At 37.9% G+C, this 24726-nt stretch overlaps 1 protein-coding gene across 1 annotated transcript in view; it reads left to right on the top strand.

Moving 5' to 3' along the window:
* The window catches only part of Pop4 (ribonuclease P/MRP subunit POP4), a 31874-nt gene extending 7928 nt beyond the window's left edge, over nt 1–23946 (top strand). The window contains exons 2-5 of the mRNA XM_083138492.1: nt 8695–8861; nt 19903–20108; nt 22654–22841; nt 23731–23946. Of these exons, the coding sequence (XP_082994618.1) occupies nt 8695–8861; nt 19903–20108; nt 22654–22841; nt 23731–23867 (698 nt within the window). The 3' untranslated portion in view covers nt 23868–23946. The remainder of the gene's footprint in view (nt 1–8694; nt 8862–19902; nt 20109–22653; nt 22842–23730) is intronic.
* The last annotated feature ends 780 nt before the right edge of the window (nt 23947–24726 follow it).

Here is a 24726-nt window from a genome sequence, read left to right as displayed (position 1 = left end):
ACGATGATAAAAACTTCTGGTGAGTTGATTTTAAAAAATGTCCGAGATAAAGAGAGGCGTGCCCAGGATTTTCGGAAGGGAGAGGGGGAATAGTGGGTCAAATGGGGTTATTACCTCACCAACCCTCCCTTGGGCACGCCACTGGAGATAAATGAGTAAGCATTTGATCATACTGGGAGACAAAACATTAGATGTGTTGGGAACGGAAGGGTTTTCATTATGCATTAATTGTTTCGTGATCCACGTGTATTCCTTTGTTTCGTGCCGATATATAACAAGACAGCGGAAGCTGTGACAGGCATTTTTGAACACTTGTGAGTGCTAAGGCCTGAATCTGAACAATTTGGTGGGTTTCGGCTTTTATAAGAGCTGAAAAAATGGGAGGACAAGACACGTTAGTGGTGTTCAGGCTCGAATCAGAGAGAAATATTCGAGAGCTGTCTGCGTCCAGTTCGCAACCCACAATTTGAATCTCGCGTTGTCGAGTGGATTGTCCATCCCGTGCATGTGTAACAGCTTCGTAGAAACACTCAAAGATACCATAGATGTTTTTATACCTGATGAGAAGAAATGGACAAACACACATACTGAGATGGATCCGGCACACATTATTAATGCATGGAAACAGAGGAGTCGAGTGGTAAAAAATGTTCCGATTTCACGTTCTGATTAAAATGATAGCCTTACAGTGGCAACGATTTAAGGGATGTTGCTCCCCATTTTTTATTTTTCTGCTTCAAAATTATGGCCTTTTAATGTTAAGCCTTGGCTACCAGGAGAAAGTAAACTTTCCTTGCAACACCCTCCGCACCCCCCTCCCCCCCCTCACGTTTTGGAACCCAATTGCCACCACTGGTCTTAAACATACAATTGTGAGGTTCTTACTATACCCCTTAAAAAAATGGTGTTGAGCCCCCCCCAAAAGGAATTCCTGGATACGTGCCTGCCTGCAGGGACGGTGACAGGGGTGGGCAAGCACCCACCCAAAAATTTCTGTGCCCACCCAATCAAATTCAGTAAGTACATATACTTGGGAATATATGAATGATTCAATAAATAAGTGTATTCTAGTGTTCATAACATGTACATTTTACTTGTGAATATTATCTATGGTAGAAATGTTCACATATTATCATCCCATATAAAGCCAATTTTGTCATTAGAAAGTGAAAGTAATTACTAGAGCTATTGAAACAAAAACTGTAATCAAATTAATACTTCCATGATTAGAAGCAGCTAGTAGGCTTAGGAGGCTCAAAATTATGCAGGGTATGGTCAAAATGAGATCAGAATTTAGGGTGAACTTGAGGACTGTACTCCGGGTCTTCACTGGGAAAGACTGTTTCGAAAAGTACCACATAATGAAAAAATTAGGTACTTCGGATGTGGTAAAAAATATAATAACAAACCACACGAGAAGTTATAACTGAAACTGTGTAGAGGGGATTGGATTGAGGTCTTGGTGCCTCCACATACGTATATATAAATCCCGGCCTGGGTAAGGTTAAAATAATCTCCAAATAAATAAATAAAAACATCATCTTAGAGTTTCTTCCTCCAGCAACACAATAAATTATTTCGACTTATAATAATAATAATTATTATTAGAATAATTTAATCAAGAAGACTTAGATGGGCAGGCCATGTGACACGAATGGCAGAGGAAAGAATAGTTTACAGGATTCTTGTTGGGAAACCTAATGTTCAGAGACCAGTAGGAAGGCCAAGACGAAGATGGAGGGATAACGTTGAGATGAACCTAAAATAAATCTGTAAGGATGGGAAAGATTGGATTGATCTTGCCCGGAATAGAAACAGATGGAAGGCTTGTGTTATTTTCCTGTAGTTTATGGTTATTACTAGGGAACGGAACTTTATGTGCTAAAAAACACAGAAATATTTATTTTTTATGTGTCATAAATGTTGAAAATATGTGATAAAAACAGGAAAATATGTGACAAAAATAAAAACATTTGGTAACAAAAACAAACTATAACATGCATTTTAAACACCTGAAATTAGTTTCTAAATGATTACCTCTTAGCGAGCAATTTTTTGGAAGAGTTGCAGTGGATCACCATAGTTTTTTCCAAATTCTCGATTGTAAATCTGTGACGATTATCTCTAAAAAGCATCTTATATTGTGAGAAAGATCGCTCCACGTCACAAGAAACAATTCTTGCATATTTGAATCACGAAATGTCACTAACGCTTAAGTTTTCCAAAGCTTCCTCTTCCTCTACTTCACTTTCCAAAACACATGCAATTTGGCACAAAGTTTGAAAACCTTGTTTTTTCCCAAAAAATTCTGTACATTTAGACACTTAGATCCAGTGAGTTCTTGCAGTTTCGATTCTACTATACGGACTTTAACAATGGAAGCTGCCAAAGTGTTCGCGGACGATTCAAGCTTTCATATGGAATTAGAGAGAATGGACAGGTTTGTTGAGATGTATGCCAATTCGACTTTTACGGAGGGCTCCATCAACAGTTCTTGCAGAATTCTTCTTTGTCGAGATCATTTACAACAGATACAATTTTTTCAAACTTCTGGGCATAACATCTGCATCCAACCAAGTGCCCCATCGCGTAACTACAGGTGTAGGGGGAAGGGGAACCTCAGGACATTTTTGTTTAAAATTGTCTATTCTTCTAGCCAACTTGATAAAAACTTTCTTGCCATTTGAAACCAGTTTATCGACATTGGGATAAAGAGCTCTTATCTTTTCACATATTCTATGCAACGCATGGGCCACACATTTAACGTGCACCATTTTGGGGTAGCTAACGGCAAGGCCTACTGCAGCTATTTTCATGTAAGCTGCAGCATCTGTCACGAGGAGAAGAACATTGTCAAATGTTATGCCTTCCGGCCACAATAGCTGCATTGCTTCGTTAAAAAGCCTTGCTATCATTACTTGTAGCCAGCCCCAGCTACTACTTACAGCTATTTTCTCCCAATAGGATCGTAGGCGAGGTGCCAGAAGTCTGCCAGCGAGGGTGTTCAAAGACAAAACAAACCTAGCACTCTCGATATGAAAGAGGTGCAGAGTAGCCTATAAACATTTTTCCTTCGAGGATTTCAAGGTGGATGAAGTCAATGAGCGATTTTATGTATTTAAAATGAAAATTCGCAAAATATGTATTTACATACGGAAAACTGGAAAATATGTGTTTTTATGTAAAATAAAATTTGCTGTGTTGACATATAAGGCTATAATCAGAATTTTGGCAAAAATGAGGGTCTGTATCTTATCGCAGAAAAAACATTTAATTACCTAAAGTTCCTTTCCCTAGTTATTACAAGCATAAGAAAACAGTTTTTCTTTGTGACGTTTCAGGAGAACACACACTCCTTTCATCAGACATTTATTTTCATTTTGACTAAAGATGCAGTTATAACAATGGTTAGTAATTTTTTAAACAAAAAGAATCCCTTATATAATGGATGTTGTCAATGTTACATTGTTGTAATATAGCAACTTAACTGTGAAAAGAAGCAGTCTGTTTTATTTTTATTTCAGATTTTTTTAATTTTTTTAATTTAAATTATGAATCCCAAATATCATCAGGTAATTCAAATTCATCATTGTTTTCTGTTACATTAAATTTTAAAGATGGTGGCTTACTCCATTTGTGAAAAAGAAAACTCCATACTGGATCTGTGTTACCATTTTCATTATTTAATTTATTTCAGTGTTCTTCTGCAATGAACGAAGCTTCCCAGACATTCAACTCTGTGTTTCCCGTTAATCTTTTTAATCAAATGCTTATCTTCGATGATATGAGTTGACAAACCTGTTCTTGGGTTTAGATTTACAATGTCCAAATCGTGTTTGTGCCATCTTATTGCCATTTTCCTTGCTGTTTGTGTTGCTGCAGCCATAAACCTTCGGGTTTAAGTATGCTAAAGAGTATAGTTTATATATATATATATTTTTAATTTAAATTATGAATCCCAAATATCATCAGGTAATTCAAATTCATCATTGTTTTCACAAAGTCTCTTGATGTTTTCTGTTACATTAAATTTTAAAGATGGTGGCTTACTCCATTTGTGAAAAAGAAAACTCCATACTGGATCTGTGTTACCATTTTCATTATTTAATTTATTTCAGTGTTCTTCTGCAATGAACGAAGCTTCCCAGACATTCAACTCTGTGTTTCCCGTTAATCTTTTTAATCAAATGCTTCTCTTAGATGATATGAGTTGACAAACCTGTTCTTGGGTTTAGATTTACAATGTCCAAATCGTGTTTGTGCCATCTTATTGCCATTTTCCTTGCTGTTTGTGTTGCTGCAGCCATAAACCTTCGGGTTTAAGTATGCTAAAGAGTATAGTACAGTTTTAATTAGCTCTACATTGAAATTCCAGAAATGTCCTTTTTTTTATTTCATTACAATTTTTATATACCTGCCATCTTCAAATATCAATATGGTATGCGAAATATCAACTTTATATTCGTTCTACTAATAAGAACGAATCACAATAATCATTACAATACCGTTCGTTCTACTAATAAGAACGAATCACAATAATCATTACAATACCTTTCGTTGTACTAATAAGAACGAATCACAATAATCATTACAATACCGTTCATTCTACTAATAAAAACGAATCACAATAATCACTACAATACTGAAGTGAATAAATTTTAATAAACCAGTTATGTATGGAAAAAGCTACAGAATTATTCAATTGCTAATGACTGGCTTATCATACACTGCCCTCCAGAAATTAAGCAACAACAAGAAAATGTGAGGTAAAAGAGAAAACAGTTGGAGAAAAGAGAAGAAGAGTGGTGGGCATGCTGAAAGAAAGCAACAAATGTGTTAGGGATCATACCCCTTATTAGTGTCAGACAACGGTCACTTTCGTTACAAATAAAACATGTACACCCTCCGGCCTTGTGTTTGATTCTATTGGATGATCACCATTTGTTGCTTAATTTATGGAGAGCAGTGTATTTAGAAATCTTCGTTCGACACATAAATTTTGCCACACGAATCAGCCGAAAATGTCGACAGAATTTGGAGATGGAGCTGAACTATAGAAAAAAGTTATGTCACGAAGTATCCAGAACACGATTTTGATAGTTTGTTTCTAAGCCCACTTTTATGCTCAGATGGGCTAATCGGGACTTAACCTACAGTTTAACGTGTAGTACGAACCAGTGTGCATTGTACTTCCACCAGAGAAGGGGGGGGGGGGGAGTCCAACACATGACCTCTTCATTATAATGCGACAGCGTTATGCCATTGGGGAAAAAATATACAGAAAGAACTCACACCAAACATGTCATTTTTTCACCACAGAAAATGCATCCATTTTAAGAGGGTGATTGCCTGAGAAATTGAGACTTTCAGAAAACAACATCAATGTTCACGGAATTAGCTGCCTTGATCCACTAATGAAACTCGGTTCTATTGAAACTACCACCTCAACTTTCTAAGAGGTATGAACTAATGAAACTCCATTTTTGGAAGAGTAAGTCGTCATTGATTTGTTTTATTTTAAGTCATTTTTCTGCTAATTTTAATAATCATGACGATAAGGTTCAATTGTGATTAGATGAAAGTAACAAAGGAGCGAAAACAAACACACGCTGACACTCAAAATACAAACCCTAATAAATTATTACTTTGACAGTGGTTGCAGGTGCCAGGGACTCGTTGCCCTGAAAGAATACAGTTTCCAGGGTATGCTGCACAGGTTGACATTCTAATGTATTCGAAATGGTTACGCCATACAACCCAAGTCATCTACAACCTTAGTGACAATGAAGTTCGACCAGTCAATATAGGAGTGTGTTGTGAAAGAAGGAGAACACATGCATATGCTGAACATATTTTATTCAGCAGGCTACATGGAACAAAGGAAAACATAAATTTCCGCTGCAACGCAGCAATGTATGGTGTCCACACAAAATAAAACATTTTCGTCCATCTACACGTGACATTGAAGTTCGACCACTGTTAGAGGGGATCCTGTTTACCATGGTGTGACGCCGCCCCGTCGGCGAATAACTGTGGCAATGCGTCGGGGCATGCTGCGGACGAGTCGTTCAAGGTATTCCACATCGATGCGGTGCCATTCCTCCTGCAGGCAGGCGATAAGAGCAGCCACTGTCGTGGGTCCCCTCTGTTGCACACGTCGCTTAAGAACACGCCAGACATTCTCAATGGGCGAGAGGTCGGGACTCGATGGTGGCCATGGCAGAGTTCGCACGTGATGGCGAGTCAACCATTCTCTTGTCAGCCTCGCTGTATGAGGCCTGGCATTGTCGTGTTGAAAGATGAGACACCGCCTGTGGAACAGGTGCCTTCGCACTGTGGGAAGATGCCGCTCCAGTATGCGTGTATAGGCATGTGCATTCACAATGCCCTCACATACGTGTAGTGGGCCAACCCCAGATGCCGTCATGCATCCCCATACCATCACTGACGCAGGTTTCTGTACCCGACATGCATAACATTTTGCTTCATTCTGTTCCTCCTTCCGACAAATGACTGTTTTCCGTATTTTCCCGTACACAACATTGAAAATGGATTCGTCCGTCCACAAAACCCTGTTCCACTGCCGAAATGTCCATCCCCGGTACATTCGTGCCCACCGTAGTTGATTGCCTTTGTTCAACATGGAAAGGAAGGGTTTACGTTTCGCCTTGTACACTCGGTAACCGCATCGCTGTAGGTAACGGCGAATGGTTCAGGTTGACACTTCAATGTGAAAGCGTTCTCGAGTCCACAGTCGTAATTCGGCCACAGAAACATGATTGTTGGTCTGGATATAGTGCCTAAATATCTGTAGGGTCACGCACGCTCAGCAGGCGTTTTCGACCGGGGGCCTTACCTGGCTCTGTAGTACCCGTATTTTGGTGGTGTTTGATGATGTAGTGGACGGTTGACTTGGGTAAGTTCAGTTGGCACCCTATTTCCCGTTCACTGAGTCCATCCCGTTGCAACTCCACCACTCTTCTCCTCACGGTGTTGTCAATAGGTTTGCCCCTGGCCATGGTGATGATGCACTGCGGTTCCTCGGTGCACAGCACGCGCTTATATACGGCGGACTCCCTTATCGTGTCCGTGACGTCATGCTTCCGTCGAATGCGCCACTATCTGGAATTTTCCGTATGAGTCTGGTGCCTGGTCGAAGTTCAATGTCACGCGTATAGTTCCCCGTTTTCGTTCTTTACGTGACCTTGGGTGCAACATGCTGGGATCACGATTCTTGCCTGCTCACACGCCTCCTCTTACACACATGCGTCACTTCTGCGGGTCACCCATTCCACCGCCTATGCCTCTGTGCATTTAATCACGTATTCCTTTCTGGTCGAACTTCATTGTCACCAAGGTTGTATAAAAAATAGATGAATTATTACTGGTACGGTGATCAACTTCGATGAATTCCTTGTGTCCTAAATCATTTTGTTACCTCAAAAATTATGTTCCCGCATTAGTAACATGACAGTTCAGAAAACGAATAGCAACTTAGCTAATAATCTCTTCAATTCTGAACAGATTTTTAAATCTAACTTGTTTATTACATATTAGTGATATTTTGTCAAAATAGCCTTTCATTAGCCTAGGAATGAGTACTTCATGGACAATGAACAAAGAATTGGTTTTCCGTGTGTGTTTTAAATCATTCCTAATAAGATGTTCATTTTAATCCAAACATGCAGTGGTGGCGATTAGGAGGAGTGGGAAGTAGGGGATACAGTTCCCCTTCCACATTTTGCCCCCACACTATGGCCTCTTTATGCTAAGCCTTTTCTACCTTGAAAAAGTATATTGTCCTTGCCCCTCAAATGTTGGCACCCAATTGCTGCTACTACTAACATTCAGATAGATTTGTAAGTTGTACAAACCTCGTAAGCTAAGAAAAGTGACCCCCAAGGAGTAAGAAAATCTTTCAGTCAAAAACTCATACGATGAAAATACTATGCTCAGGAACATGTCATGAACTTCACGATTGTCAACCATCGCACTTTCTATCACAGTCGCGTCGGCTCCTGTGGCAGAGTGGTTAGCACATCATGCTACGACGCCAGGGGTCCTGGGTTCGAATCCTGGCCTGGGCATGTATGTTTGTGAGTGTCCATTCATCAATTTCATCATGTCATCACTTATCCCAATTTTCGCAAATTAGCCAAAAGTGGCACAAAAAGCGAAGTAAAATAAAGCAAATCAATCAATCTATCACTGTCGCCGAATACATAAAATCAAGTATGTGCCTTGTATTTGCAACACAAGCTTAAACCTAATTCACATTCATTTCACTGTATTAACATGCATGAAATAATGTGATTAGAATGTATGGCTGCACATGGTAAACACTTCCTTGAAATAATTGTGTCCATCAGAGACAAAGCGAAAGGAAATGGAACAAGATGGGAGGATAGATTAGAAAATAATAAAGAGGAAAAGGAAAGGGAAAAAAAGTAAGAGGAGAATCGGGAGTGTAAGAGAGAGGGGGATACATACGTCTTACATACACATATATACTATATATATATATATATGTGGTCTTACATTTATACTGCCCACCCTAATCTATCAATATGGTGCTTCTGCCCACCCGGTCGAAAATTTCTGGCACCGCCCCTGCATACCTGTTATATAGGGAGAGAATATACCCAGCATTAAGCTGTCTACAAAGCTGACTTATGTATTTTGTTAACTTTTCAGAAAAAGAGAAATCATACACACGCCTTAAAGATATGTGTGTGAAGAACTATGAAGAGTTAGCGAGTACTACCCATGACCAAAGTGACAGCAAAACTTTTGTTAAGGACTTATTGCTGTCACACTTGCCAGCAAGCAAGAGAGATAGGATTGAAACTGAAGTGCAGAAGGTAACTATATTTTACTACTGACAATATTTTTACTTTATATTTTCATTTATCATTATTTTCTTCCTTGTTGTAGTTGCTTTGCACATAGTGTAGAGCAGAAAATTGTTGCCTTTTTATCAAGGGGTCAGGAGTTCTATTCCTGGAAGAGGCACATGACTCAGTGGTTCAGATTGTACTTTAAACTGTATGTCCAGTCCCAGTTAGCCTATCTGAGCATATAGTGCACAGAAAGCAAACAGTTTATGTATTTATACTAATTTAGATTGTGTATTTACTCAATGATGCCAGAATTAATTTTTTCCACACATATTATTTCATTTTGCTTTATTCACACGAGCATGCACTGATAAAAAAATATTTTTACATTCACAGTTTTCTAGAAAAGTGAGAAACGAGGAGGCTGTGAATGATATATAATTATTCTCATTTGCCAGAATAATTAAAAGTTCAGTATTCAGTTTAAAAATTGAATTTCTTTCAAACACAAAGTGGCTCTATGTAGCCAATGTCTTGAAAAATGGTTCTTCCTCCTCTAAATTGGGTTTGTTGTTTGTTTTGAGTGGTAGATTTAAAAAAATTGGCAACTGAAATATTTTCTAAGTCCAGAAATCGTTAATGTAGCGATGTGGCTCTGGAGCACCAACAGAGAGTAGCCAACTTAGATACATATATTATATTGATAATTATGAATAGTTTAGTCAAAATATATTTAACAATAATTTCAAAAGTACTGTGCAATGCACATAAATTGAGGTTTCTCAGAATAGCAGCAAAAATGAGATTGTAACATCAGGGTGGCTACCCTAGGACCATGAAAAAATCAAGTATAATTCCCGGTTTTTAAGGAGAACTTCCCAAAAATTCAAAAGTAGAAGCAGATGTTATCTCTATTTCAACCTTACGTATTACCACCTCTTACCACCTTCACGGCCCCCACACACACACACACCCACCCACCCACCCACCCACCCACCCACCCACCCACCCACCCACCCCACGTGCGCACGCACGTACAAATATATGTACAATATGAAGTGTGTGTCATTCCAATGGATCCAAAAAATGTAATGGAATTCAATTTAACCGTATATATATTTAAAATATTTAATTAAAGGTACAGAGTTTACATTTGCCATTTCACATACTGAGACTCAGATATATATCTACAAATGCAAGTCACAAAATTTTTATGGGATATACTAAAATTGTTAATTATATAGGGTTTCCCAATAAGAATGATATGATTTTGAAATGATCTGGCAACTATGATTCAAATGTTATAACTGTCACTTGTCATTTGTTTAGTATACTGTGCCAAATCATCATGGCTAAATACACGCCTCAAGAATGTTTGGTTATTATCCAAAACATTCATGAAAATACATGTTCTATTGAACTTGAAATGGATCATAATTTTGGGCAAAAAATTATCTTTCCAGATGAAGCTCATTTCTGGTTAAGTGGATATGTTAACAAAAAAAATTGTCTTTTTTGGTGTGAAAACAATCCACAAGAGATTCACGGGAGGCCCTTGTATCCGCAAAAGGTCACTGTGTGGTGTGGTTTATGGAATGGTGGCATCATCGGACCATCTTTTTTCCAAAACTAGGTAGGAGATGCAGTTACAGTGACTGGCAAGCTGTACCGATTTATGTTAACAGATTTTTTGTGGCCAAATTTATATGAAATTGATTTGGAGGACATTTGGTTCCACATGTCACACTGCTAATGCTACTATCGACATATTGCAAGAACAGTTTGGTGAAAGGATAATTTCAAGAAATGCAACTGTTAGTTGGCCTCCAAGAAGTTGTGATTTAACTGCTTTAGATTGCTTTTTGTGGGGTTATTTGAAATTGTAGTCTATGCAAACAGACCTCAAACCCTTGATGCATTAAGATTGAACATCGAATGCTGCATTCGTGATATTAGGCCCCGAGTTATTGCACAAAGTCATTGAAAATTGGGTTCATTGAATTCACTCGTGTGCACGAAGTCGAGGTGGACACTTAAATGTGTTATTCAAAACATAATGTAATAAACTATGCTTCAAAATAATATAAAAAAGTTTGGTTGTATATGAAATAGTTTTTATTTTATTTTATTGTAATCATATCGTTCTTATTGGAAAATCCTATATAAGAATTTCAAACTCAAATTTACATAATCAACTTCAAGATATATTGTCTTGCAGTAATCTTCGATCTGTCAGATAGATTGTTCTGTAAAGGACACTAACAAATAAACGGATGAAGAGAATTCTGTTTTATTTTCTACGCAGCTGTCTTTTCATTCCTCGATAAAAATAAAAACTTAACTGTGAAAAACTTGCCTCAGGGTACTTATAAATATGTGTAAATTTATTGGGATTTGGATTAATAAAAGTTGGAGTTTTTCATGTCTACGGAAAAAAATTCACGCATAATTCCCAGAGTCAATAATTACCGATGTTGATACTCTCTCTGATGCACAATGATACCGATACTTGGAAATTGTAATAATTAAAATTTGTTTGAAATATTGATACATATTAGTGTGTAAGTATTCCATTCTAAGTACCGTGCGTCCATTTCGAACTTCAGCCGAGAGATCGGGAGAAGCGTGGCAGGCGGCGCTGACGGAGATGCAGACATTTGCGGCCTGTAATGCCCGCTTATTTTTATGGACATATGCACACATTTATATAACTATTGCAAAACGAGCACTAACCTGTGTTATAACACGCAAAAGTTCTTCTGTAATTCATCCAAGTTCTGCTCTTATATACACGAATAAATACGCTTTAGAAACGATGTTAAAAGCCACAGATAGTAAAGCATTTTAATCATAGTTTTGATCAGTAACGTCCTGCTTAAGTTTATATCCTTGAAAGAGTTTTGTGGCCATGGGAATCGTTTGAAGGTTTCGAATATGCAACACTGTATCAAGATTACGCTGTAGACGAAACCATTAAATGTCAATGGTTTTCGTGAGCTTCCTTGCAATCCGAAATATCCGAGCTCGAGTTTTTTTGTTCCTTCGCGACTAGTTGAAGACAGAGCTATGAATATAGTGGCGGGCAATGTAAACCAAGAGCGTGTTAATTTCGTACTGTGCGCAAAAGTGTTATTCTTGGTTACTTGCAGTTACTTGTTTGTGTTATTGCAGTGTGTATGTGTGTTGTGTCAGTTAGACAATTGGAATGCCAGCCGCAAGGTTCACGTTAGAACAAAGATTTATTATGTATTACACATACGTGAAAACAGACTTGTGTCGAGACGTGTGTAGGCAATTTGTACAGAAATTCCCAGGCGTTTCAACTGCACATAGAGATACGGTTAGACATCTTGTCCTTAAATTACGAGAAACTGGATCGTTAAATTTTAAAACACCTAAGCAACAACGACGGATTCTAACCGAAGCAAAACTCGATGATATTAGTGCGGCATATTAGAACGTTCTCCAAACAAACCTCTACGCCGTGTTTCACAAGAGCTGGGCGTGTCAAAATCATCGGCACATACAGCCACTAAGCTACTAAAATTAAAACCGTACTCTTATAACACAGGTTAGTGCTCGTTTTGCAATATTTATATAAATGTCTGCATATGTCCATAAAAATAAGCGGGCATTTCAGGCCGCAAATGTCGGCATCTCCGTCAGCGCCGCCTGCCATGCTTCTCCCGATCTCTCGGCTGAAGATCGAAATGGACGCACGGTATAAGCATAAATTTACCAAGAGTTTAGCTTTAAAATATTCTTGGATTTTTTCTATTCACTTCTGAGCAAATTACCATTTTCTTCTTCTAATAGCATTGGTGTTAGTCAACTTTCTGTGAAAGTCCCAGTCATCTCATAAAAAAAAAGTCTGTATTGAATAGTTCTCATTTTACAAATGCTTGAAAACATCCCCATGCATTTGAAAAGCCTGCACTTTAACCCTTAGTTCGCCGCCGTAACACATATGTTACAAAAAAAGTATGTCCCTTGTAGCCGCTGTAACACATATGTTACAAACACCTTTAGATACAATTATTGAGGGTTTGCCACACTTATATTTGTATATTGAGGTTGAAACACTGACAGTTCGTTCGGGAACATGTTTTGCAATCGCGTTTCGAAAATTCCAAATCCCCCCCCCCTCCTTTCTCGGAATATGTCACGTGTTTGGGCTCACCCAAATACGTGTTCGCTCTTCAGTTGACAGACACAATAAATGCTTGGTATTTACGATGCTGTTTTCCTCCAAGCTTCCAACGCTGTGATTTAGTACTGATCAGGCACACATTCTTCTTTATGTTTAGACCTGGTGATCCAGCTGAAGTAGTGGCAGGGGGGAGGGGGTAGGGCAAGGAGAGAGGGGATTAGATGAGGTTTGGCGGTGTTAGAAATGCAATGAAGGTTGACGATAGCCAGAGGCCAGAAGCATGAGTCTAAAGCGTGCGTCTATCCAGAAGTATAGACAAAACAAACGATTGCAAAGGCTCCCTTCCCTCCTCTGTTAGGACTAACAAAGGCCTCACCATAAACACTTCGTATCATATAACAGCTCATCGATTTCCGTAATGCAAAATCGTTTCCTTCCGGACATATTTCCACAAAGAGCCGAGTCAAAAGGGAGAAATAGATTCACAGTAGCTACACAAGATGCAAGTGCAAACGAAAAAAAGCAAAAGTTCAGGTTTTCTCCCCAAAGTAGCTGGAGAAGAGGGGGCAAACTCCACATTTTTATGATTTTTTCATTGAAATTCGGGGGATGCAGCCCCCGCCCGTAAGCCCCCCGCGGTTGGGGCATCCAAATTTTACATGGTTGCATGCACTGATGTTCTGCCTGCAAAACAAAAGTTATCCGAAGTAGATTGGTCCCATAGTGTCAGTTATAACAATTTTATGAATAATATGCAAATTGGCTAAAATTCGCTAGAGTTTTACGTTTTGCCTTATTATTCAAATTGTATTGCACCCACGAACATGAATCAAGTTTCATTCTGTTGCGGAAGGTCCATTCTTTGAAAAAAAGCAAAAGTTCCGGTTTTCTCCCCAAAGTAGCTGGAGAAGAGGGGGCAAACTCCACATTTTTATGTTTTTTTTCATTGAAATTCGGGGCATGCAGCCCCCGCCCGTAACCCCCCCGCGGTTGGGGCATCCAAATTTTACATGGTTGCATGCACCGATGTATTGCCTGCAAAAGAAAAGTTATCCGAAGTAGATTGGTCCCATAGTGCCAGAGTTATTACGATTTTTCTCCATTATGTATACGAATTCAAATTTCCCGCTCAAAGCCTCGGCTACACTGGGCTTACTTTCGTCAGACCGCGCGGCGTACTAAGGGTTAAAATTCTTAACCAATATAACATAAAACCTGCTTTTGATTATTGCTACTACAGCTCTTCATAACAATTCAAGTATAATTTTATCAGTGCCACAGAACACCAACAATGGACGAAAATAAACGATTATACACGATGCAAGAAGAAAATCCTTCTGCTTATTTATACAACTGTTTTCCCCAGCATTCTTATTTGAGGACACTTAATTTTATTTTCACACCCTGCATGGACATAATTATTACTTGAATTTTGGACTGCCCTCTGTAAGGAAAACACATTTTCAAAGTCTTAAACTACAAATGTAATAAATATTCCAAAATAGGTGATGGGCAGAGCTAGGAATTTTAGGTGCTGCACCTTAATTTTTTTTGTGTGAAAGTGGGTAAAAAAGTGACTCATCCCCAAAATAAGCACGTATTGAACTCTACTCATGGTGTTTCGGTTGCACCTTTTTGCACCTTTTTCACAATCTCGGAACCTTCTCCACCTTTTTCACAATCTCAGAACCTTTTGCACCTTTTCGCCCTTTTTGCATCTTTATCATTTTTTTAAATACAACTCGCACACTGTTTAGCCCCACCTACATTCGAGGCACGGCTTCTTGGCACGCGATTCTTGTTTACCGCACAACAATGAATCGACTTTCTTCAGTTCTTGGACCTTGATGTAGTAAGCACGCGCACTTTAAACAGTGCCAACAATGATGCGTTACAATTGCTAGAAGCTGTGCTCTTTTTGTCCTATGCTGTATTGTTTACGAATTGTTGTAGGAAAGCTGTTTTGTTTGTTTCCTTCTCCCGTATCAGCGAGCAAGGTAACTGCAGTCTGTGATCGACTGATCGATGCATCGGATTTGCTTGTTCACCATGCCAAAACATAAAGTAAATGTTGGGAAACTGCAGGACATTGTTAAACGGTTTAGCGGTGACGGCATTCAGAGTGATGGATCTGTTCTGAGGTGTGATGTGTGTGATATTTCTATTGCTGTTGATGACAAACACCAATGCACACGGGTTGTGCAGCATCTACAAAGTGGGAAGCACGTCAATAAAGAACTACGAGATGGTAAAGATGGGAAGCGACAGCAATTCATTGGTGAGGCACTTGCATCTTCTAGTTCCAGAAATAAAAATGAATTTTTCAGTGAGACAGCAAGGACATTTATAGTGTGTGGAATACCTCTTTCGAAACTTAACAATCCTGTCATGAAATCATATTTGCAAAAATATACTGGGAAGTCAGTTCCAGATGAGACCACCTTAAGGAAATCTTACCTTCAACCTCTTTATGAAGCTAAAATCTTGCAGATCAGGCAAGTAGTAGCTGACCATCCAATCTATTTCTTACTAGATGAAACCACAGATAGGCAAAACAGGTGCGTTTTGAACATTTTAGTAGCACCTCTCAATGGACATAAAGTGAAACCCATTCTTTTAAAAACTTATTTTCTCGGCAAAACAGATAATGCAAGTTTAATGCAAAGTTTCAATGATGCATGTTTTGTATTGTGGCCAGAGGGCGTAAAATATGGTAGTGTGTGGTTAGTTCTTACAGACCAAGCATTTTACATGTTAGCTGCATTTTCTAATCTGAAGAATATGTATCCTAACTTAAAACATGTGACCTGCATTGTTCATGCTTTGCATCGAGTTTGTGAAGCTCTTAAAGATGAATGAATATACATATGTGAACGAATTTGTTTCTAGCATTAAGAAAATACTGAAAAAGGCTCCTTCTAGAATACAGAAGTACGTAGAAATTACAAAACTTCCACTACCACCCTCTCCCATCCTCACTAGATGGGGTACATGGTTAAAAGCTGCAGTGTTTATTTGCAGTCATTTCCATACAATATCGAAATTTTTAGATGCTTTGCCTAGTGATTCCTCAGCTGTAGAAAAAGCCAAAAAACTTGCACTTAAACAGGAATTGCAAGATGAACTCTATATTGGCTTCTCTTTCCTTACTACCGCAATCACAAAACTGGAGGAGCAGTGTCCTGAAAAGGAAGCACAGTCTGCTGTTTTGATGGATGTGCAAGGAGAGCTGCAAGGGGTCGGGAAAGAGAAGTTAGAACAAAGTTTAGCCTAAAACCCTGATGTTCAAGTCGCAATCAACAAGGATGTGGATTACCGGTTGAAAACAAAATACGCACCACTTGTGTCTCTTGACGTTAAACGTTCTTTTTCAACTGCTTGGTGACCGCAGATGTAGCCTCACTCAGAAGAACATAGAAATTTTGAATGTAATCTATTTTAACAGTTTTCTAGATGACTAATTCTAAGCAAGTAAGAAGAAACATGTTTTCCTTATGCCGCTTTCTAATGTATCAGAGAATTTTCTTTGCTTAGTTATATTAAACGATTTAAAACCAGAAAATACTCTATGTGTTTATCCAGACAAGTTGAATCATATATGTATATGCACTGCTCACAATAAATTTTACATCTGAAAATTAGCACCTATTTTAGCACAAAAATTGGCACCTATTTTAGCACCTTTTTGTACAAAAATTGGCACCTATTTTAGCACTTTTTTGTACAAAAATTGGCACCTTTTTTTGCACCTTTATTGGCAAATTCTTGCACCTAAAATTCCTAGCTCTGGTGATGGGCAACAATTAGGTACAATTTTTATAAAATATAATATTATTGAAATAAAAACACTAAACTAGACTCTATGTTCGACAACCCTCTGAGAGACAAGGACTGCCAGAGTGACTTTTCAGTGGGCAATACATGGGTCAGTGCATAGAGTCCAATCGCCACCATTTTCTGGCTTTCGAGACTGTAACTCTCCAATTGACCTCACAACGCTGAGTCAACGCCAAAGTTTTGGGGGCTCCCACCGGGCATCAAACCTGGAACCGCTCACACCCAATGCGAGAGCACTAACCATTTGGGTACACAGGAGCCCAATGTTGAAGTGAGAATATGACCAATCAGCATTGGGCATACATGCCCACACACAAATAACCACAGGCCAACCTAAGTACAAGGGCCATTAGGTTGGCATCAGGGAAAGCTTGTGAGAGCTATTCTCCCAGAGATTTATACCCCCCACCCCCAATTAGAATCATGGGTCATGTTTACCAACCAGTTGTCACTCATGGGAGGGGTAGAAATGCTTTATTTATAAAGAACCAACCATTGTTAGGCTAACAGTAGCCATTTTGGAGAACAAAAACCATGTGCTCCAAATCACATGTTTACTAAATCTTTTATTCTTTACTGAAAATCAGAGATAACACTCACCCATGGGTAAAATAATGCCTAATTTATTAAAAGTAAACTCATTTGCAATTATCTGGCATAATTAAGCCAGAAAAGGTGGAAAAAACACTTTTGTGTACACTTTTTAAGCAATTGATAACTCTGCCATCTGGTGGGAGAAAGTGGCAATTCTCCTACAGACAAGGAAAGATCTCAAAGGACTCCAGCTGGCCAATGAGAAGCCTTCAAGGCTGTGACGTCACAGAGGACACTTTCAGATGGCCTATTGTGTTCTGAGCATGCTATTCAAGCTCACTTGTATTACAGACCCACCTGAGAGCAGGTCACCTGGAAGTTGCTGGTAAAATCCAGTGTGTGAATGGCCACCTGTGCCAGCAACAAAGGATACATAAAGGGAAAAGGGATCTAAGGTCCTGTTACAGTAAACACAGGCCTAAGTGTGTGTGACCAAGTGGGATATTGTGTCCACAAGTGCATTTAAGGATCCCAGTGAAAATTCAGCAAAATAGCGAGTTTTGTGTCCCTCATCCCATGTGGAAATCCAGACCACATGGTCGGCAGAACTGACGCCATAGAAGCATCCATAGGATATCAGAGAATATCCAAGTTGTTCTTAGCCATCCATCCAAGAAAAGCCAGGAAAACTCATTTATCACTCCCCCAAAGCCTTTGTTACACCAAGGAAGCACATAATATTAAATTTTTAGTGTGGTGTACCCCAAAATTGTCCATGTGTCGGGATGTGGCGATAAAGAGTGAAATAGTGTGTGTACGGCCCCAGGTATGATTGATATAGTGTGAAAACGGCTGATATGTAAGTACAAAATCTTTTGTATATCTTTTTTGTGTCATGTACAGTGAAGTGCTCATGTTTGGTGGCAGCTATGCCACAAGCGGTGTTCTTTTCAATGAATAAATATGTCGTTTAAAGGTGTCTGACCTTCTATCATTTTAGTGAATCATAAGCCTATTAAGCCCTCCTCTAGTTACCGATTATTAAAGTTAGGCTAAAGTTCGTCTGTTGCTTAACAGATATCTCAGGGGATATCTGTTACTATACGGAACACCACACGTGGAATAGGGTCTGCGTGTGGACGCGTAAAGCGTGGTTCTCTTTTGTTTTTGCTGTTTTTGATATATTATATATTTAAAGTTAACCTTTAAAACAAACTTTAACCAAACTCAAACCAACATAATATAAACAAGCACCAAAACCATCCCCTCTTAAGAAAAATATAAATATTCACAGCAAAAGTGTAATCAACATAACTTTTCTGTAACTAATGCCAAAACGATCAATGGACAGAAAAAAATCAAAGTATATGTCATATGAGGATGCTGGCTCGATAAATATTTTGACTCATGTGATTTCTTAACTTTGTAGTATACGAGGTGTGGCTAGGAAAAAACCGGACTGTTGCTACAAAATCTTTTATTGGTTATTTTGTACAATATGAACATTATCCCCTTCAAAGTACCCCCTGCACCATCGGTACACTGCTCCATACGAATCTTCCATTGCTGGAAGCAATGATCATTTTCCGAAACCATGTTCATGACCTCCGTCGCTTTTGTTTTCACAGATTCTACGGTCTTAAATCTGGTTCCTTTCAGTGCTGATTTGATCTTTGGGAATAAAAAAAAAGTCACATGGAGCGAGATCCAGCAAATAGGATGGATGTTCTAACACTGGGCTCCCATACTTAGCCAATAAAGCCTTGACTGACAATGCCGTGTGGGCAGAAACATTGTCCTGATGAAGAATCCATGACTTGCTTTTCCACAAATCAGGTTGTCGTCTTTTTACTTGCCCACGAAGGGCACCAGCATCGTAATGAAATATTGTTGGTTGACAGTTTGACCTTCGGGTACACAATTCGAATCAATTCACCGACATTTGCAATGTTTGATTCAATTTTTGATGTGCAAGACCGTCCAGGATGCTTGTCGATCGCGATCACTTCTCGTCCCTCTCTACTAAACCTTTGAAACCACTCAAACACATGAGTGCGTGATAAACACATATCTCCGTACACTTCCTACAACAAACCATAAGTTTCTGTGGTGGATTTTCCAAGTTTGATAAGAAACTTCAGATTGATACCCTGTTCCACTTTTACACTTAATTTTTTTCCGACGGAGCACAGATGGACGGTTCACTTCATCCACAAGCTACAGAAGAACTGAGCGCCGTGCACCCTAGGCAATCACGCAGCCAATAGGCAAGATTATCACATTATACACCCATGCACTGCTTATCCTTGACTTGCTTGCCGTTTGTCGATAGCAACATCGATCCAGTGTTTTTCTAGCCACACCTCGTAGTTTGTAAATTTATGTAATATTTTTGTTATCTCAAAGACCTAATTAAAAATGCAACATATAATTTTCCATAATGGAGTGTTTGTTGTTATACATGCATGAAAGTTACCATTTGAGATAAATATTAATTATTTTTTGAAATCTTTACAAAAATGAAAAGATTTTCCATGTTTTCAGACTGTGAAGTTAACCAAAACCAGAGAGGAAAAGTTCACGAAAAAGGAACCCAGACTAAAGAAGACACAGTTATCTGCAAGAGAAAAACGCACCTTAAAACTATTTTCACTGAAGAACAAGAACTTGAAATATGAAGACTTTGTACCACTCCACAATTTATGGAAGGAGTACATTAAAAGTTACTTACATATTGACAGCGGGACAGGGTATGTTAGTGAGCATACAACTGAAATTGTTATCCAAACTGCATGTGCATTTTTTTTACTCACAATTAGCAGTGAGATTAAGATGAAGTGTTCTTCCACCTGAGCTGTCAACTTTCCTAGAAGCCATGTTTTTTACCCATTTGTTTGCATTGTGCAAAAGAAGAAGAGTTCTTATTTTTCTCTCCAAGTATTGAACTTAACAACATACAAATTTTTATAGGATATTGATTGTTCAAAACGGCCATTAAGGATCCCCCGACACAAATCCAAGTAGTGTGAATGGTTTTAATTGAAAAAATACATGTGCGTAGAATTCTTTGTAGAGCATTCACGTGAATCTTCATGTGATTTGCTTTGCTGTTGCCTAGATATTATCAATAGTTTCATGGTTACGTAAGTCTATGAAACTATTTATAATATCTAGACAACAGCGAAGGCAAACCACTCTACAAAGAATTCTAAGCATATGTAATTTTTCAGATTTTGGAATACCATAGCGGATTTTGAAAGGAGAGGAAAATTCGAAAAAATCTGCCCTGGAGTTGGCCAAAGGTCCAGCCGAGCCTTAAGTTCGGCAACTGTCTAGAGTTATCCCTTTGAAGGGCTGGTTTTACCAATAGCAGAACAATGGAAGCGCCGTTCTGCTCCGCATTTTTAGCCAGTGAGAATACAGTTTGTGGGAGACGCAAATGTTTCACATGATAATCTCAAAGTCGTACAGTTACAACCCTACAACAGGTACACAACACAACCTCGGCCATTGCCAGCTGAAGACAGATGATGTGCTGTGTGGACTGTGGATGAACGAAGTCACCTGCTTGATCTAAGAGTACTTTATAATATTTTGCTACTTTACAAGCTGCAGGGAGAACAACCAATGCATTTTTCCTTAAAACACTGCTTCAGTTTGACGCTTTGCATTCTTGCAACTACATTTACCAGTCTTACTTGATGCAAATTACTGTAACTGAAATTAAATTATATGTGCGAAAAATATAATTTTAGGCTGACATTCATTTCCAGGGGAGGAGTCCTGATTATCCTATCGGAGGAGAAAATTGACACAAAAAACAGTTTGCTGTCTTCACTTGTCAGTGTATAAATAAGTGGCATTCATTAAATAAACACCCCAATAAAATTATTATTACAACTTATTTTTTTATCTTGTAATTGCAAATTTCAGACAAGATAATCAGTAATAGTATTAACAAGAATATAATATGCTTCCTCTTCCTCTTTACAGCATTTCTGTATTTCCAGTAATTCTGAAGATGTTTTAAAGTACAGTGCATGGAAGAGGAACTCAGTAGTGCTCCTTGCCCCCCCCCCCACTCCCTCTGGTCCTGCTGACAATAATAGAGGACAGGGTTGTATATTCTAGAACATGCCCTTTTGAAACAGTGTTTCCAAATTTTATGTAATGAAAATAGAACCATTGATGTTACCAGTGGCATGCCCAGGATTTTTGAAAGGGTTAAGAGTACTTTTCTTAGTAATCATTCCATATTTTGACCTTGTTTGTGTAGGAATACTGGACCTAAAAGAGGGGAGGAGGGTATGTCCCTTTGGGCACACCACTGCATGCTAACAGTGGATCTTTAAGGACACCTTTGAACAATGTCCCATAAAAATTGGAATGTCATTAAGGCCCTTATAGAGAAAATGAAGAATTGTTATTTTCACGATTCAAACTAATGGGAAAAAGTCATTGCTTCTAGGACAGATGGCCATGTTCAGGCATATAAAAATCACTTATCTTAATTGGTACCTTATCATTATAAACTTATATGAGGCATTTTAGCTTACCTGAAAAAGTACTGATAAATTTACTTATCTGATATTTCTGAAAATAGGCTATATGCGAGTGCAAAATCCTGCCTTGTTTATCATAATTTTCATATGACTGCCCCTTTTCAGATAAATGGAATTTGGTGTAATCTGAAATATTTGCATTAAACCTGTACTATATATTACAAAACTAGTATTGGTGTATTTACTGTTGTAAAGATATAACAGTTTTTGAACCCTTTTCAGTACTGATACATAGCCTGAAATAGATTTACAATACATTATGTGTACAATGTTATATCACGAGCTCTTGTGTAAGCTATTAAATATTGATGGGAAAATTTCCTAGCCATGATGGCCCAGTTGGTTGGAGACTGGCTGCCATGCAAAAGATTCAGTTTCAATTCCCTGTCCGAGATGGCTGAAGCATGGTGCTGATCAGATCACTTCCACAAATGGCCAAGAGTGTGAATGTAGACCCTAGCTCCACTTGCATCCTATGTGCCTTCATGGCATGAGCTAATTTTACTGTTACCTTTTATATTAAAAAAGAAAGTTTCATCTTGGTTTTTAGTGTATTCTAGTTTTGTAATGTATGCAGTTTCTTTTTGTATGACAAAACCCATGACATTTGCTGTCATACATCAGTTAGTAAGTGTTTAAAGGCCAGGGGAATAGAGTTCTGTGAAAAATTCAGGGTATGTTGGTATCTCACACAACTTTCAGTTTTAAGAAAATATTTAATTGTACTTTGCAGATGGAGTTGCAAACCAGGTGACAATAAATGGGAACAGTTCACTCTCCAATTGATGAGGGCCGATTTTCATGGCTGCTTGATTACCGTGACTCGCTCGAAAACTCCCAGTAGAGTTGGGAAATGTGGGATAGTTGTAATGGACACCAAAAACACGTTTAAGATCATTACCACAGAAAACAAATTAATAAGTAAGTATAAAGTATACATTTTATTCTGAACAAGAAAAGGCTAGGGCTACTAATAAATATATGGAGAATTTTGAAGACAACCTGATGATGCCTGTATACGATTCTTTTTAAGATGTAAACATTATAAAAATATGTTAGACTTAATCTTGAAGCAGGTAAAAAAAAATAATTTAAACTTGATTATCTCAGTATGTAATATCAAACATTTTTTTAAAAAAATAATTATAAAACTAATATTATAAGTAAACTATGATGGCAATGAGTATAACACACAGGACAGTCAATAAGAACAGCATTTTTATTGTGTAGGATGAAGTGCTGTATATAGAACATGAGTAAGAAAAGGGCATTAGTAGAAATATACTTGACAATTGCAGCATTTAATATCTTTCAGAATAGTAACATCAGCTGAAATAGATGGCACATTGGAAGCGATAAGCTGATATTTATAAAGATTTCCATATTTTAATTTGTCATGTTCGAAATTTTGATCACAGAAGTAAAACTGGTTTAACTATAATGATTAATTTTTCTCTCATCATTAATATGTGAAAAATGTTTCTCAACCACTATAATATATTTGCTGCCTTGGTGACAGTGATTAAATCAGGATCTTGTCACCAAAGATTCTAGCATGGGAAAGTTTACAAGCAATACTGTCTGATATTACTAGCTCAGTAATAGACAATAATTTGAAATTTCATTGAAAAAACACTCATTCTTGTCATTAATCCGGGGCTAGCCTAGAAACAGTGTGCCTCTCACACACACACACCCTCCCCCTCCTGTTTCTAAAGCAACATTATATGGTTGAAGATTTTTAAAATGTATAGTTTATTTCTGAAAGCATCATTTGTTCTTAAGTCCACATAACCTTTTCTATTTGCAGCCCTTCCAAAGGAGTGCAGCATTTTTTCCTTTAGGCTTGGAGATGAACTCGTTACAATTTTTGGAAGACATCTCTCTATAAGACCTAGTGAGAGAAGTGTAAAGAAAATGAAAAATCATGTGTTACTCGACTTGTGATGTGTTGGTGGTGAGATGACATGAATAACTGCATAGGTGCAAGAATTGTAAATATTTATTGTGAAAAATAAAATGATTTTTTCAAGAAACTGCATAGCTTTTCTTCTACTGTACCATTTCATATTTAGTAGGGATGGGCCGATATGAAATTTTGGCCGATACCGATAAAGTACCGATAACCGATATTCTACCGATCCGATATAAAATTAGAAATGGTCCTTGAAGAACCTGAAATTTTCATTGACCTCCTTAATATATGTGTGCTTCAAGGTGACTGCAGTGCAAAAGGAGTTGCATATTTAGACATTTACTTTTTTAGAAAGTAGGGCACGGAAATTATCCATAAAAATTACAACAAAATGGCAGAAGTATGCACTAAATTATCATATATTTATCGATATATTGAATCGGTAAAATAATCGGTAATTTTACCGATGAACCGATACACCGATAGAGTACCGATTAATCGGTCCCATCCCTAATATTTAGCATTTTGTAGCAACTGGTTCAGCAGTGAATAATAAATCTATATATACCGTGTAATCTTACATGTTCACACACATTAGAAAACAAATGCCTTGAACTTTCCAGGAAATTTTGAAGTTAAATTTAAAAATTTTCTGTGGAGTTTTAAGATGCTAATAACAAAGTTTTAAATGTTATTAAACTGCTCTTCTATTCACGACAAATAAGGTTTATTCACCATAGTTAAAAATAAACTATACAAACATTTTTATATAGAATGTCACCCATCAAGGACCTGTGAAAAGTAGTGGAATTTATTTTTATTCTTAAATCCTGACAAGTACAAAAATCACATGGTTTTTCCAGATTTTTGGATGGATTTTCAAAATTTGTC

This window comes from Lepisma saccharinum, chromosome 17 (genome assembly GCF_977018435.1).
Source record: "Lepisma saccharinum chromosome 17, izLepSacc3.1, whole genome shotgun sequence".
Classification (NCBI taxonomy): domain Eukaryota; kingdom Metazoa; phylum Arthropoda; class Insecta; order Zygentoma; family Lepismatidae; genus Lepisma; species Lepisma saccharinum.
Note: the sequence above shows the minus strand (reverse complement) of the source record. Positions and strands in the feature narration are given on the sequence as shown.